This window comes from Furipterus horrens, unplaced genomic scaffold (assembly GCF_987537825.1).
Source record: "Furipterus horrens unplaced genomic scaffold, mFurHor1.1.pri manual_scaffold_6, whole genome shotgun sequence".
Taxonomy (NCBI): Eukaryota; Metazoa; Chordata; class Mammalia; order Chiroptera; family Furipteridae; genus Furipterus; species Furipterus horrens.
Genome location: NW_028327176.1, coordinates 6,857,948 through 6,874,477, shown reverse-complemented (window position 1 = coordinate 6,874,477; position 16,530 = coordinate 6,857,948). Strand labels below are relative to the sequence as shown.

General features: G+C 42.3%; 1 protein-coding gene across 1 annotated transcript in view; it reads left to right on the top strand.

The window, feature by feature from the left end:
* Nucleotides 1–16,530, top strand: part of NBAS (NBAS subunit of NRZ tethering complex) — a 257,267-nt gene that overhangs the window by 119,929 nt on the left and 120,808 nt on the right. Inside the window, exons 29-33 of the mRNA XM_090280933.1 lie at nt 3,420–3,522; nt 6,561–6,778; nt 9,242–9,354; nt 12,556–12,669; nt 15,747–15,860. Of these exons, the coding sequence (XP_090137059.1) occupies nt 3,420–3,522; nt 6,561–6,778; nt 9,242–9,354; nt 12,556–12,669; nt 15,747–15,860 (662 nt within the window). The remainder of the gene's footprint in view (nt 1–3,419; nt 3,523–6,560; nt 6,779–9,241; nt 9,355–12,555; nt 12,670–15,746; nt 15,861–16,530) is intronic.

The window sequence follows — 16,530 nt, the reverse complement described above, 5'->3', positions numbered from 1 at the left end:
CTGTCTACTCCATTCCCTCCTACCATGCTTCTTAATTCCTGTATCACCTCCCTCTCTTTCCCCACTTCCCCCTCTCCGCAGACCTCCCCCAATATGTTCCCCATGCCTATAATTCTTTTCCCTTCTCGTTGCCTACTTAGTCTGCCTTTGTTTTGATTCCCTAGCTTCTGTTGTTGGTTGTTGTGACACAGTTTTCATTTTAATGTTCATACTTTTGATCCTCCTTCTTCTAAACAAGTCCCTTTAACATCTCATATAACAGTGGTTTGGATCTAACAAACTCCTTCAGTTTTACTTTGTCCTGGAAGCACTTTCTCTGCCCTTCTATTCTGACTGACAGCTTTGCTGGATAGAGTAATCGTGGTTGTAGGTTTTTGATTTTCATCACTTTGAATATTTCTCACCAGTCCCTTCTTGCCTGCAGGGTCTCCTTTGAGAAATCAGCTGATAGTCTTATTGGGACCCCTTTGTACATAATTCTTTTCTTCTTTCTTGCTGCTTTTAAGATTCTCTCTTTATCTTTAATTTTTGACATTTTGATTATAATGTGACTTGGTGAGTTTCTCCCTGGAATCCAGTTTAGGGAAGTTCTGCTTCATTATTTTTTCACATAATTTTTCAATTTCTAGTTCTTCTTCTTCACCCTCTGGCAACCCTATAATTCGAATGTCCGTTCGCTTACAGCTCTCCCAGAGGTTTCTGAGCCTCTCCTCATATTCCTTACTTTTTGTTTCCTCTTTCTGCACTGGTTGACTCTTTGTTCCGTCCCTACATTCTGACTTGTTGATTTGATCCCTGGTTTTCCTTTCCTCGCCACTTGTCTCATATGTTTTCGTTCATTTCAGCAGGGCTAGCCTTCATTCCTTCCCCGTTGTGTTCAGTATCTTTTGTTAGTTCTCTCAGCTGCCTTATGACTGTAGCTCTGAACTGAGCCTCAGAAAGATTATCTATTTGTTCCTCGGTTAATTCATGTATTTGCTTTTTGGTCAGCTGCGTGATTGGTATTTCAGTCATGATTCCTGCCATCCTGACTTATAGACTATTCTTATGCATATCCTGAATGGTGGCGGATTTCTTCAGATCTGGCACAAATCAAGGTTTACCATCTTGAGTGTAATATTATTGCTCCCTGGAAAGTGCACTTCTATTACAAAGCGCTTGTATTCAGAGATTTCTTGGTTAAGTTGCAAGCCTCTTGTGTTTGCCTGCAAGTTCTACTCTTGGTTCTTATTTACTGAATGTTTTCTGAAAAGGCTGTTGTAAATAGTGTCCTGTCATCTATTTTAATTAGAACCTGTGCTTATGGCTAGCCGTGTGTGAGAAAACAACAGTACCATCTGTCCTGGAGTTGATGGCTTCCAGAAGAGCAGCTGGGCCATGTGAACTTGAATTCAGCTGGCCAGTGCCTAGGTCTGATTTTTCAAGCAGGTGCAAGTGGACACTCACTTCCTCAAATGTTTTGCCGCTTCTCTGCAGCCAGATCTGAAAGAGCCTCTAATTCTCTGAATTTCGTCTAAAGAGTTCACATACCAGGGTCTCACTAATGGGAAAATTTCAGGAATTATCCTGGAAGAGCTGCAAACATACCTATTTTGTGTCCTCGTACGCCGGGAAGGAAAGGTTTCTTTTATGCTTGATCGCATACGTGATGGAAGTAATTGTTTATTTTGTGTAATATAAAATGCTATGAGCAAATGAAGCATATGCTTATTAATAATTTTAGGTGAAAAATTCCTGAAGACTAGAATTCTCATAGGAATGATCCCAAATATACACTTTCTCCCCTCATAGCAATGCTATTATACACAAACATTTTTTTTTTGCCCTGTTTTTAACTCATAAAGAAGAAAAGGACGGGTGAAAAAGAAACATCCATTTGGTATTTGACTAATACAACATAAAACAAAACAAAATCTGCCCTTTTCAAACAAGGTGATTCGTAACTGTGTAGAATATCAAGACCTGAAAGCAAATGTAAATGATGATTCCAAGCTCACATACGTTCGCCAAGGATGAGCACCTGACACAGGCAGAGAGGGTTAAAGCCAGCCCCCCTCCCCTAGACAGTGCTGGTCATCGTGTCTGTGACCACAGAAGGACAAATGAGATAGCTTTGTAACTTTCAGATTCATTCATTCACATTCATTGAATATTATTTTATACCAGGCAAATGAGGGGAGTGTCTTTTCATACATTTTTGTTTAAGGTAACCTTCACAGGATACAGAAAGAGGATCTGCAGCTCAGAGAAATTAAGAACCATCCTTAAATCCATATAGGTAATTGGCTAGGCTTTTATGGAACTTCAGGACATCTTGCTTCAGGGCCTGTGCTTCGTCACAGTGAATCGCATCCATTCCTTGTCAGCCTCTGAGGTGGGCCTTCAGCGAGGACACTGAGATTCAGGAATATTAAGTGACTTGCTCACGATCATGCAGCTAGTATGTGACGTGACTGTGGGTGAAATAGCTAATGAAGCCCTTTCCCCGTCTGCAGGAGAATCCGACCTGTTAGTTCTCTAACTCTGTTACCCTGGGTACCACCAGGAAGTGCTATTTGATCAGCTAGATTGGGGAGGCCTCATTGCCTGTGGGACACCGGTCCCTGGCGGGTGCTGGCCTCTGACCTGGAGGAATTGTAAATACACCAGAACCCCTGATTTGTTCGTTAGGCTTTGGCCTCTCCCGAGTGTGGTCACTGATATGTCCTCGAGGGCACCCTGACAGCTCTGCCCATGGACTTCTTACAAAAGATACTGGCTCTTGTGGAGCATGAAGCTTCTTCCTAAGCCGGCAAGGGCAATTGCCGCAACTACCCGATGGGACTCTGTCTTCCTGCGCCGGGGCTGTCATCTGGGAAGAAGATACCCCTGCCGGGCTCTGTTGTCAGTTGCTCTGGGGACTGGATTAAGGCCCCCCTGAAAGGAACAGCTGATGTTCCCCACGGATGAGCTGGTGGCCCGTGTGGCCAGTGCTTGCCTTAGGGGTCTGCGTGTGTAGTTGAAGTTAGGCAGATCCCCTGCCGAGGACTGCAGTGATGAAGACGGGACTCGGGGCTAATTCTCCTGTCCCCACGTGCTTTTTCTGCTAGAGCACAGCCGCTTTATCTTCCTGGGCTTTATTTCACCCTGGAAGCTCCCAGCTCGTTTCCCTCTGCCATCGCCAGGTAAGGCTATTCCAGCCTCGTGCCTGGGTGGCCGACGACAGAGCCTGTGCTGGCGGCGTCTCTAGCGCGGATGCACCTGCCTGGCCTTCCCCTCTGTCTGTAATGCGAGTTCATTCCTGAGCACTCAGATGGGACAGGTTTCCGTTGATTCTTTAGGAGCTCGTGTGGCATATGGGATGGTGGTACCAGCTTTCACTTTAGGCCAGTTGGAGAGATTTCATGAATTATCATTATTTTTTCTCCTTTTCTCCCCAGACAGCCTCCTGTCAGTGAGTCTCACTGGAGAATGTTGCTACAAGACATGTTAACTATGCAGCAGAACGTTTACAGATGCCTAGAGTCTCATGCTTGCTATGAGGTAATTCTGTGTATGTAGCCTGTTTCCTTTTGATTTAGAAATGTGGGTCATTGCAAATCAGTTATTGGCGACAAAGGTGATGGGCATGAACTTCGCTAGAAGCAGCCCTGTTGAGTGGTGGCTGGGAATTGCGTGGGTGTGCAGTGTTTCCCAGTTGGAACGCTCTCCTACCTGCCTCCTGTCTTGTCTTCGTTCACTGCCACACCTTCTAGTTAGGGGTGCACAGGCCTCGGCTGGGAAACTCGGACGCATGCCTGACGCCTCTCACGCCCACAGATGTAGTCACTAAGACTTACTTGACCTGCCCGAGAGATGTCTGTCAAGCCTGCCCTATCTTTATCGCTCTTGAGCCGCAGTAATCCTCCAAGTTGTCCCCTAATTCCTTGTCTCTGAAACTTACACGGACTCAGACTCTGCCTCTGAAACAGACCTTTTCCTGTCTTTCTCCTTCTTAAAAGTTGGCTGCTCGATTTGTGTCGTATATCAGAAAGTATCAACACTTCTTCTCAAGGTTAGAAAGCCGCAACAGAGTCCCGCCCCCTGGCCCCCTCTCACCTTTGACACCCCCCCCACCAGGCCGCCAGGCACCCCGTGCCCCTCCGGCGCCCTCAGACCTCTCACGCACCCCTCCTCGCGCGAGGCAGTTTCATGTTTCTGTGACGGTGTGCATTGTTCCCTTTGCCGGGACATATCTATTTCTCTTTATTTGAAAATGGCTGGCACTTTTGAGGACCCAGCTCACCAATGACACCCTCTGTGAAGGCTCCCTTTGCCCTTTCATGGACTGTGTCTTTCTTTCCAACGCAGCTACCTGATTCTGGGTGTGTTTTTTCCATTTGGTCGTGAGCTCCTGGGCAGGCGTTTCTCCTCGCGCTCAGCAGCGCACGTTAGATCGTCGGGAGCGTGGACACGCAAGGGACTGGTGTTAACGGACTAAGGACAGCTCGTTATTTTGGGAGATGATGTGTTTTGCCACCAAATTTCTCATAGTTTGTATGGAAGAATTATCGGAATAACCCATTTATAGTTTTAAGCCTAAAAGAGGGTTCTCATTGGAATTTGCCTGTTGAATCAGCTAGACACAAAATATAGACTATTTTTGGTGTCCCTGTGTTCTGCAAAGCAAGACCCATTAATAAAACGAGAGTTATAATAATCGGTCTCTATGAAATAAGTTGGGATTTTAATTCAATGTGACTTTAACAGAAGAGCATGTAGACTGTGGAGAAATGACTGGTTTTAAATTTGAGCTTCAGGTTTTTAAATGCTTGAATGATTATAAAGTTTATGGCTACAGTAGAAGACAGCATACAACTGCCAATAACTCCTTTTTTGTATCTAATGCGAAACTTGAAATCCAGTGTTATGGGATAAAATCTGTATGAACGTGGGGTGTTAAACTTGTCATTAGTGTGTCTGAAGTGGTGTTTTTAAGTTGCAGTGGCATTGTTTTTGTGTTTTCCTTTTTCTGATTCTGATTAAAACATCGGTAGTAAGTATATTACACTTGAACTTGCTCATGTGTACTCTGTCGTAAACAAGCTGACATATTGAATCGTTTTTGCTATATTTTAACACCTTTTTATTAGGCTTTGATATTTCAGTGTCGTCTGGCCATTTGTCTCTCCCATTTGGGAAAACATTTGAAAGCACATTATAATAGTTTTGAAATGATTCTGGAAGAAGGTAATGCAGATTTGGCAAATGTACGTTGGTGAACGTTTTTTAGTACCTTTTAAATTATGCTGTATTGTCTTACTGACGTTTGGCCATTATATTAGGTTTGCTGTCCTTGGAAAAAAATTTGAAAGCTTAATGGCACAATTTTGAAAATATTTTACAGCCTATAGAGCAGAAATCTGTATTCTTCATTTTAGCAAAGCCTTTTAATTTTTAGAGTGAGCGAATTTTTTTTTTCCAGTATTGGGTATTAACTCCTTATGGCTTACTTGAATAAACCAAAGGAACAGAGAAACTATTTCATGTAATAGCTTAGAGAAACTAAACTATGTAAGTCATTTGGAGTAAGCCACTTCACCTGTGAGGTACATGATTGGGGCCACTCAGTGATAATATGTGCTTTCTGTCACACTATGTATTTTATAGCAGATTCTTCTTAGATATTAATTATTTTATTCTGACCAGTGAGTTCAATAAAGGCCTGTCTGGATACCTTCCCCAGAAGACTAGAAACATGAAAATTGGATAGTCTTACTAATTATAAAGAAACTTGTTGCTTCATGAAATCTCTTTCTTTTTTTTCCATCTCTTCTATTTCTGTGCTATCTTCATCCAACAGTGGTATTCTTGGGAAGACCCATTCTTAGGGAAGTTCCTGTACTAATTATATATTGTTATTATTAGTGTAGGTTTAAAAGACTCCCCTTGTATAATACTTTTCTGAAGTAAATTATCTTAATTATAGAAAAAAGTTTATGGTAATTGATGTTGTTAGTAGGATACAGTGATATTCGCATGAATACCTTTTATCATTGGCTGTTGTTTTATTTAAATAGTTTGAAATTTACAGATTTGGAAAAAACTCAATGTTATATGGTATATTTTAACTTTAATGGCTAGATATATGTCTAATATTTGTAGCTTGGCTATTTTACTTTGTAAGACTGAGTCCAGATGCTTTAAGCAGTCATGAGTTATTTGTATTATATTCAAATTCTTATTTAAAAAGTGGTGGTTAGAAATAGTTTAAACAGAATGGTTTTGTTGGATGTCGGACAGTATGTCTGATAGTGTTTTTAATGAGAATGAACTTTAGATAGTTTACTTAAATATTCACCGTAGCACGGAGCATTATGTTTAATATTGGTTTGTTCAGTTATATTATTCTTCTTAGAAGAAGGATTTTTTGTTGAGGTTTTAAAAGTGTGCTTCCTGTCACCCAGTCCATTCCCAGCTTCGTGCAGCTGCTGCCTCCAGGGCAGATGTATTTGTAATTTCATCTGGATACAGAGCCTTCATGTGGTTGAGAATCTGATCTCCTTTTTAAAGTGCTAATTGCAGGCTCTTGCTTTGCCCAGATATTTGCAGAAAGCCTCCTGTGCTCCAGTCGCCCTGAGAACATCCACCTGGCCGGGCAGATGGTGCAGGGCCACTTGGGGTCCGCCAGCGCCGCCCCGAAGGGGAAGGCCCCGTACAGGGTCAGTTACCAGAGAAGCGTTGACTTGGTCTTGGCTGCCAGCAGAGAGTACTTCAATTCTTCTACCAGCCTCACGGACAGCTGCATGGACCTGGCCAGGTGGGTGCCCGCCTGGGTCTCCCCGAGGTGCGGGGGGGCAGGTGGACGTCGGATGCACAAACTCCGTTACCCTACGGCGTGAATCATCACAAGTATAAACGCTCTGTGCTGCTTGGGCACACCTATTCATTACTTCAACAGAGAAAGCTGAATTATGTCATGACTCTTCATCAGCTTCTTCCTGACCCACTTTCCCAGCATACTTTGCCATGGTCGTTTTTGCTGGTCACCTGCAAGTGTGTGTACAGTACTCTTCTGTTGGAAGAGTGTCGTGTGATAGCCTGAAAATTCAAGCCCTGGCATTTCCTGGCACGTTTAGGTGATGTCTGTATTCTCCACATGGTGTCCACTCTGTTTAGGGACAGTGGACCCAATTAGATGATAAAACTCAGCATTCCCTTCCAGGTGGAAATTTCTGGACCACGAATTTATTTCTCCTGTTAGTCTGTTGTACTGGAAATTTAGTGTTCATCTTTTTACTGTTGATTCTTAGGAGATTGTTATTACATAGGATATTTGCCCTTTGCCTGTCTTAAATATTTTAACTGTGTTGCCAGGTTTTTATTGTATATGATTTATCTTTTCAATTGCTATCAGAATTTAAAAAATATGTGATGGTTACTTTTTTCTCTTATGGTTTTGTTCTTTTGTATCTTCCTTTGGAAAGCCTTTAATTCTCAAGACCATTAAAATCATTTTTCATATTTTTTTTACCAGTTTGATGGTTTTATTTTTATACTCAAAATTTTAGGCCCATTTGGAATTTATTTTGATGTAATGATTGTGGGAACTATTTAGATTTATATTTACCCAAAATGACTAGTTGTTTCAACTGTAGCAACACTTAAAGGTAATTTTTTTTTTTTCAGTGATATCTTACCACAGAGAGGATCATGTTTTCTCAAACCATGTTTTTGAACTTGACAAAGTTGTTTAGTAAATTTTTTATTCTCTCTCAAGGAATTGTATTTCAGATGTTGAAAATACCAAATAGAATACCCTTTGAAAAAGATGTTTGACCTACATGTTTTTGGCAGGTGTTCTCAGGGATCATTTTCAACACTGCTTTTCCTGTATTTCCCCTTCATTCCATCCCTTTTTCTGCCACAAGAATACACTTTAATTTGGAAGAGATGTCATGTGTATATAATGTGGCACCAAACTGATTGAGCCCTGTAAGCCAGGATATATATTTTAATGTTCACAGTTGTATTATATGTAGAAAATAGCCCAGATAGTCTTATTTATTAACTAATATTTCTTAATGGGGAAGCAGTACATTACAAGATAAAATAGCCAAACAGCACAGAAATATATATATGGACAGTGTCTCTCCTCATTCTAGTTTCCCCGACTTTATCCCGCCGCTGTTTCTTAGTTTCCTGTGTATCCTTCCCAAATAGTAAATATTATCCTCTTCTTTCTTCAGTCACAAATAAGTGTTCACTACTTCTACATACCTTTCTGTATCTTGGTTTTTTCATTTACGATCTGTATTGAGGATTTTTCCATATGAATACATGTTGGTTTGTTTTATCTTTTGATGGTGGTACAGTGCTCCGTTGCTTGACTTTTGTAGAATTTATTTACTAGCTCCTGACTTAGTGTATTTTCTTTTATTTTAAAAACATTGTGGTAGTGACATTCATATATGTCTGGGCATGCATGAACCTGGCTGTATACATTTCTCGAACTGGATTTCCTGGGTTCAAAGGAAAGTGCAGTTAGAAGTTTGGTAGGTACTCAGAGGTTGTATACCTTTGCACTTGAATCAGCAGTGTATGCTAGTCCTCATCAGATTTAAATCCTAGAAGTTCGCAAGAGCAGGTGAGGCCTGTCCCTATCACGCAGTCACACAGGGTGCGTACTGGGGCCTAGGGGTCTTCATCTCATGATGTGTGACTTCAGCATTGATGAGCTCTTCATGGTCTAGTGTCGTGTTCCAATGTTGTTCTGCATGCACCTGTTAGAAAATAACTTTATCGGTTAATTAAAATACCTGCTAAGTGCACTTAGATTAGCAAATCATGTCCTATATTTATCTCAGCAGTACATTACCAACTTTTTTCTTCCTTTTTTATCAGAAAAATGTCTCGTGCAATTTGCTAGATGATTATTTTTTCAGTTTGGGGGGAGAAGACCTTCCTGTTTTTGCTAGAAGAATAGCTGGAAATTATCTGCATCCTGCCTGTGTTTTTATCCTTCCTGATATCTAGCTTCCTGCCGAGGTACCATTGCTATCGGTGCAACCTTGCACAGTTCCCTTCAGCTCACTGAGCTTCCATTCAGGCTTCCTTAAAAGGCAAATGAGGATGTTTGCCTATCTCCCTGTGCTCAGGATTAAGAAAGGTAACAGGAAGCATCTGCAGAATACTAGGAACGTAGTAGGTTTTTTAAAAATATGTGTTGGATCTCTCCAAGCATATGTTACTGGTTTTAAGACGTTTATCTTATTTCTCTTAGGTGCTGCTTACAGCTGATCACAGATCGACCCCCTGCCATCCAAGAGGAGCTAGATCTTATCCAGGCCCTCGGATACCTTGAAGAGTTTGGGGTCAAGATCTTGCCTTTGCAAGGTGAGTTACCTGTTTGGTGTTGTGCTGTTAACTTATGTTGCATTAATTTCCTAGCATTCTTTTTTAGTTTTTTAAACTAAAGAGTGCCTTAGCTTAGTTAATTCATTAGCAATAAATCTCACCCATTTTTTCAAATGAAATTTAAGTGGAACACCACCCCCCCACGCCCCCCCAAAAAGAAAATCAACATTTTATCACAGTTTTATTTTTTTAATTTCACAGGTATGACATTGAAAGAAATAACATTAGTACCAGCAGTCAGGCGGTAGGATTAAAAACAAAACTATAAAATTGGGAATTATGGAGGAGGCTTTCAGATTTACATCAGTTTTAGTATACTGATTTTGTTTCAGGTGCGTAGCTAGTTTATTTTTTATGGTTTCTGTAGGGTATTCTTTAATTAGGTTGATACTGTTATTCTTAGAAAGGGAGAGACAGGAAGTTCCTGTATATAGAGTCTGTTTATTCATGATACCTTTACACTGCACAGGGTCCTTGACTTGAATGGAAATGTCAGGTAAGCGCCAGCCAAGCCCAAGTTACTCGTCGCTGTCTGCTTTGTGCTGTGAGCACAGTGTGCCTGCCCCAGGGTCCTGACCCTCAGCTGGCGGGGTGGGTGAGGGTGGGGGGCTACAGTTTCTGTTGCTTCAGACCCTGATGAAGAGGGCGGCTCGGCCATTGATCTCTCATCTTTATCCTTGACTGTGGAAATGTTTGGAATTGGGGGTGGGAAGGTATAGCTGAATTCCTTCCATCTCTCTGGGTTTTGGTAAATTTTCACCAAAATCGTCTTTCCTGTTTTCTAAAAAAAATTCCCGGTACCTTTGGACAAAGAGGGTTTGTTTTACGCTTCTGGGTGTCTTTGTCCCCTGTAGGGTTTGAGTCAGATGGATCTCAGCAGATATCTTAGGGGAGTGTGTTCATGTGGGTTCCCGTCGTAGATGTACTGAAAATCAAAGTTCTGCTTGTCAGACAGGTCATTAGATCGGAAAATGCAGTATTACGATTACCTTGAGTATCATTGTTTGGAAATAATTTGTACATGAGTGTGAATATCCTGAAGCAGCTTAAACAAGTATATTTAAGGTGACTGTTAAATTACTAGGAAATTCTATTTAGTTATGCCATTTATATAATTTTTGAGCACTTTGTTAAAACTGTGGAGATTAATCGGAGTTATTAAAAAGAATTTTCAGTGTATTCTCTTTAATTATTTACTACTTTCCCAGTCGCCCTCGTATTTTTAATGGAAGTTTTCAGACACAGGAGAGTCCAGACGACTATGAAACTTGTGCCCTTCTTACATCTCTGGTTAGTCCAAGTTATTACTTGGGGTGTGTGTGTGTATGTGTGTGTGTGTGTGTGTTACAGAAACAGGGGAGTCCAAAAACAAACCCCAGAGTTTGCGGCTGGGAGATAGGCAGCAGGAAGCAGCTTTCAGGATGCCCTTGCATGCCTGGAGCTAGTGGCTGGAAACATTGTTGCAAAGATCCGCTTTACTTCCAAGACTCAGGAAGATGGGAGGGGTCTTGGACTGTGGGCTGGTACGGAAGAAGCAGACATAGGGTTCTGTGAATGGTCAGGACAGTTTGCAACACGCGTGAGAGGACGCAGGGAGAGAAAGGAGGCAGGGAGGAAGAGAGAGGGAGCTGCGGACATTTTGGGCTGGCTCTGGCTCTAGGAGGCTCTCTCTCTCAGGCTCTCTCTGGCCCTCATGCCCTCACTCTCTGGCTCTGGTGGGCTCCCTCCGTCTGGCTTGGAGCAGGGGTCTCCAGGCTGCTTTAAGAAGAGGCTCTCGCCAGGCTGCTTGGAGAAGGAGAGGAGATCCACGCGGTTTGCGGGAAGAAGGCCGTTTACAAGGAGGCTGAGAATCCAGGCGGCCCTGCATTGAGAGCTGGAGGGCACCACAGCACAGAAAGGACCTCCCCAATCAGAACTGAGTGATTGGCAGCTGCTGGTAAAGCTGAACTGTGCCTAGGAAGTAGGGAAACGGGTGTTTCTGACTTTCCTAAGACTGGCCAGGTCTGGGAGGGGGAGGCAGTACTATGTGCAAATAAACAATTCTTTTTCTTTTCACCAAACTCTGGTATTCAGAGTTATGATTCTGGCGGCGGGCAATCAGTCCCCTAACTAAACAGCCTGTGTGTTCTGTTTCAATCGGAGCAGCCCAGGGGTTCTGTTACATGTGTGTGTTTGTATTTTAGCTAGTTATATAATCCAACCAAATTGATGTAGCGCAAAAAACTTTTCTTGCAGTCCCCCAGTTGCTACTGAATTATGAAATATTAAATTAGCTCTAATTTCCTAAGGTGCTCTATTGGCAGTATTTTTGCTGGCAGTATTTGCACAGCAGCTGGTAGGTTTGCCTGTCGGCAGCCAAACCTAGGATCCTGCTGTAGCTTCTGAGAAGTTTCCTGACTTAGGAGTGTCTTAAGAAAGACATTTCCTTTCACGTCTGACAGCCTTCCAGATTGATGGAACGATTTGGAGTTTCTATTCGAATGGCTGTCAGAAAATCTTCTGGATGTGGAAACAGAATATGTCCTTGGTATACTATTGGTCGTGTTTGTGCCGCAGAGACAGGTCACACTTAAGCTGTTTCTGTGTTCGTTCGTGATGCTGGACGAAGTACTTGATGTTTCAAGGTTTATGGTCCAGGTACTTCATGGTCGTCGGCGGACAGGAGTTCATTTTGTGACTTTGTTTAAAGCCTTCCTTGCCTGCCCTTCAGGAGTTACTGTTTCTCATCAGGAGAGGACCAGTGGCACTAGCTCACTTATAATTACAGTCGCACCTCGGTCCTCGTCGGCTTCAGAACTCGCCAGACCCAGTACTCGTTGCATTTTGATGAGAAAAAAATGTTTCAGCCTCGGCGCTTGCTTGGGACTGGTCGCACTAGCTGTGGACTTGCCAAAGATAGATACTGTCTCCTCTCAGACTTTCCCGGAGGCCGACATGGCACTTGAGGATGTGACGCCTTCTGCCAGCTTCAGAAGGCCCGTCCATCCGCTCTTTCAGAAGTGTGGGGCTAGCAGAGTCACCTTGTAGGTTATTGGTTCAGAAGCAACAGTAATTTTAAGTGTTAAACTGGCGGCCAGTCCTGTTTTCATTTTATTTGCTTGCCTTTCGTTAGGAAGCTCACGAGACCCGTGTGCGATGCCCCTGGTCATGAGTCTTCATTCCGGGTGTCTTTCTTTGCAGTGCGGTTGTGCTCCGATCGCGTCGGCCTCATCAAGGAGTGTATTTGCCAGGCTCCCACGTGCTACAAGCAATCCGCCAAGCTCCTGGGCCTTGCTGAGCTGCTGAGGGTGGCCGGTAAGTTGGGACTGCTATGTGGCAGAGTAAGGTTTCACGTTACTCTCATCGTTATCCTAGGTGAACATCAGAATATAAACTTACAGGCGCCAGCGTAGCTCTTTGCAGCAAAGATCTGTTTTTTTCTAGAAAGATTGGCATATTATAAAAATGTCACTTGGACCTCTCCGTAGGACTTCTTGGGTGTCCTCTTAGCGTGACAGCTGGTTTCTCCTAGAGCAATAGATTCACCAGAGATCAAGGAGGGACCTATAGATACCTTTTGTCACCTTGTCTTGGAGGCCACATGCCATCATTTCCACCTCGTTCTGTTTGTTGGAAGGCAGCCACTAACCAGCCTTCCCTCAAGGGGAGGGGCATTAAGCTCCATCTTTACCAGAGAGAATCAAAGACTTTGTAGACATGGTTTAAATTATACTTCATATGCTCAAAACCTTGTCATGTTGTCATCAGCCTTCTCTTCTCCAGACGAGACATTGCGTCGTTTTCTGCAGTAGGTTTCTGATCTCTCCACACTCCTGGCTCTTCTCCTGCAGAGTCTCATCTGGTTCTGGCTGTAGCCCTTCCTAGACATCATTCTTTCCAGGCCTATTTCTGGTTACGCCTTTCCTTTTAACCACCTGCTCAGATGGGAACTTCCTAGAATTAAACGCAGTTCAGTATTTGTACTTGGGACTTCAGGATGACTGTCTGACCCATCTTCGCATAGAAGTTTACATTAAAACCACAGTGGTTCTCGTGTTGCACTTTTACATGTACCGGTTCCCTCCCGCTGCAGCCCTCACGGCAGAGACGGGACGCTCATTGTGCACACGAGCAAACAGGAGGGAAGGCCCGCCCGTTATTTCTTACTTTGAGGCCTTTACTCTTGCTGTGCTTGCCCACCTTTTAAGACCTTAGATGATGGCAGTCAGCTGACCAGGGCTCCAGTTACACCCGTAAAATACCATCCCAGCAACACCTGGATTAGTGTTTGTAGCCTCGCCATGTTGACCCATGGAAAAAAAAATGGCACCTGGCCCTTTAATTTTTGATTTAGGTAATTTGAATAAATGCAGACATTTCAGAACTATTATCTAGGAAGTAGGTTTTCTGTTAGGTGTATATGTGCATTTATTATTAGTAAATCTCCACATACTGTTCCATTTCCCATATTGCATGTTACTGTAGGAGAAAAAATATTTCCCTTCTTCTAGGTTGTTTGGTTTGTCTAATAATTAATTTGACATAAAAGAGATTAACAGGAGAAAAACTTACTTTTGTACCTACTGGACCGTAAGGACATGAGAGTCAAAGCCAGCCAGGCGGTTGAGGCTCCGTACCGTCCTGAGGGGGGAGTGGGCAGGGGTGGGGGGCTCCCGCGGGGAGGGAGGCAGTTTACAGGAGGGCGGGACGAGCGAGTGTTTGGTCAGCACATGCTTGCCCTGCCACCAAGATAGTCTTTCGGATGTAGACGGGTCTCCGATAGCGGCTCTCTTCCTGGGACAGGCGCCCTGACTCAGTTCGTCCAGGCAGTTGGCGGGGAGGGGAAGGCTCTTCTAAATCAGCCCGGTCTTGATTGCCTTCAGCTCAAGAGTCCCCATGCCACCGTGGCACATTGTGGGGTGGCCTGTTCTGGTCCCCCTAATTAGTGCTACTGCAGCCTGAATGTGTATTTCTCATCATATCATGAATCTTAATGCTGTGTCTGCTCTTTTTAAAAGAAAATTTTTAGACTAGCTTGGGCCAATACCTAGCTTTAATTTTATTTAAATATTTGACGCACAGAAGGAAGATTCATGGGGACATTTTATTTTATTCCACATATTCTATTCTATTCTCATGGGGACATCTTTTAATAGTTGCATTCAACCCACACTGGCCAGGTGGCTCAGTTTGTTGGACCATTGACTGTACACCAAAATGTTGCAGGTTTGATTCCCAGTCAGGGCACATACCTAAGGTTGGGGGTTCAATTCCTGGTGGGGGCGTGTACCAGAGGGAACCAATCAATGTTTCTCTCTCACATCGGTGTTTCTCTCTCTCTCTCTCTCCCTCAAATCAGGGAAAACAAACTGTCTGGTGAGGATTATCAACAACAACAAAACTTTCATTCAGCCGTTTCTATGAGATGTTTACTTATTCTTTCAGACCATTTTATAGCTTAAAAATGCAAACACTATATCCATATGTTTTGTTTTTTTTCTTGAAATATGGAAAATAATTTTAAAGTTCTTCCTCATTAAAATATGAAATATATATTTTTTCTTTTTAGCCTAATTATACACATTGCCTTTATTATAACTTTGAATTGTTTGTTTTATAAGTGAAGATTACATTCTGAATTGAATCTATGCCCATCTCATTGAGGATATTTTTTTGAGCCACTGTTACCTGCATGGCTTGGAGCTGGGTCCTGAGCTTAAATTCCGTTAGATTGTTAAACAGATAATGGCTACAAATTGGCACTCAGCGAATGAAAAGTAAGGGAACATGTGAAAGGCGCACCTAAACCATGTGTTTTATATGAAGAAAGAGTAGAAATGCCAAATTAAGTGACGTCCAAGCTGACTTTTAAGAATGTTCTTGGGAAACTAATTGAAGAAATTTGTGTTAATGTAAGCTGAATTTGGCATATTTTCTTAGAGTTCTAAATGTTCACTACGATAAATAAAAGATTAGTACTGTCAGTAAAATCATAAAATTATAACTGTTTACTTAGTACTTAAAATTTTTCCTTCTTATATTTGTCATTAAATGGTAATTAGAAATGGAACATTCAAAATACAAAAATGAAGTTAAAAAAAATTCAAATCCATGTTGGGAGGAAAGCTTTTCTTCTACCTGCTTCGGTTGGAATGGTTGGTCTTGGAGTACTATTAATCATTGATTGCTTAGGAGACCCAGACTTGATTCAATGATTAATAAATAGATTAGAAGGTGAAATTTCCTGTGACCTTTTGTCCTATATTTTTTAAAAATCAGCCTAATCTTCACTTGTTATTTCTTAATTAATTTGAAAGATGGTGTTAGGAAAAGATGGTCTTTTATGAATTGATGCTGTCAAAAATTGCGAAGTCGTCTGTATGTGTTTATAGGTGAAGACCCCGAGGAAAGGCGTGGACAGGTCCTGATACTTCTGGTTGAGCAAGCGCTCCGTTTCCATGACTACAAAGCAGCCAGCGTGCACTGCCAGGAGCTGATGGCCGCAGGTGAAGTGGACAGCCACGTAGCTTTTTGTTCATGCCCCCGCTCACATGATGCGAAATGGGAAAGGTCTGTCCTGGAATCAGTCGGCCTGGTTGGTAAGCCGGCCACACCGTGTTCGTAAGACTAGAAAACACTTTGTGAGCACTGAGAAGGATGTAGGCTGTGTGCTCATGCATCTGTACAAATACCTTAATGGATTCAGGGGTTGTATTTTATCTGAGATTCCGGTTGCCTTCCAGTTCCTATTAAAACAGTCTCATAAGTTTAGGAACAACATTATGTAAAATATTTAATGCCTTTTTATGTATGTGTTATTTAAAAAAAAATTAAATTTTTGAAATATCTACAATTTGTGACTATATAGTCAATATTTCTATTTAATATTTTTAAGAAGAGGGCATAGTGCTTTTTAAAAAAATATTGAGAGATTTCAAAGTAGTTTGTAACGCTAAAGTTTTCTGTATTGAAAGTCCAATTTAGGTCTGTGGAGGATAAGCAGGTTTTATTGTAGAATAATTTCTCTGGTAAAAAAAATAACACATTCCCCAGTGGCTAGGAAGTGATACTCTCTTGTTCTGGGCTCTGTACTGTATCATCTGCTTCTGCAGCTCTTTCCAAATGTACGGGAGCCGCGCCCGGCTTTTTACGCAGCGTTCGTGAGCGGTTAACAGT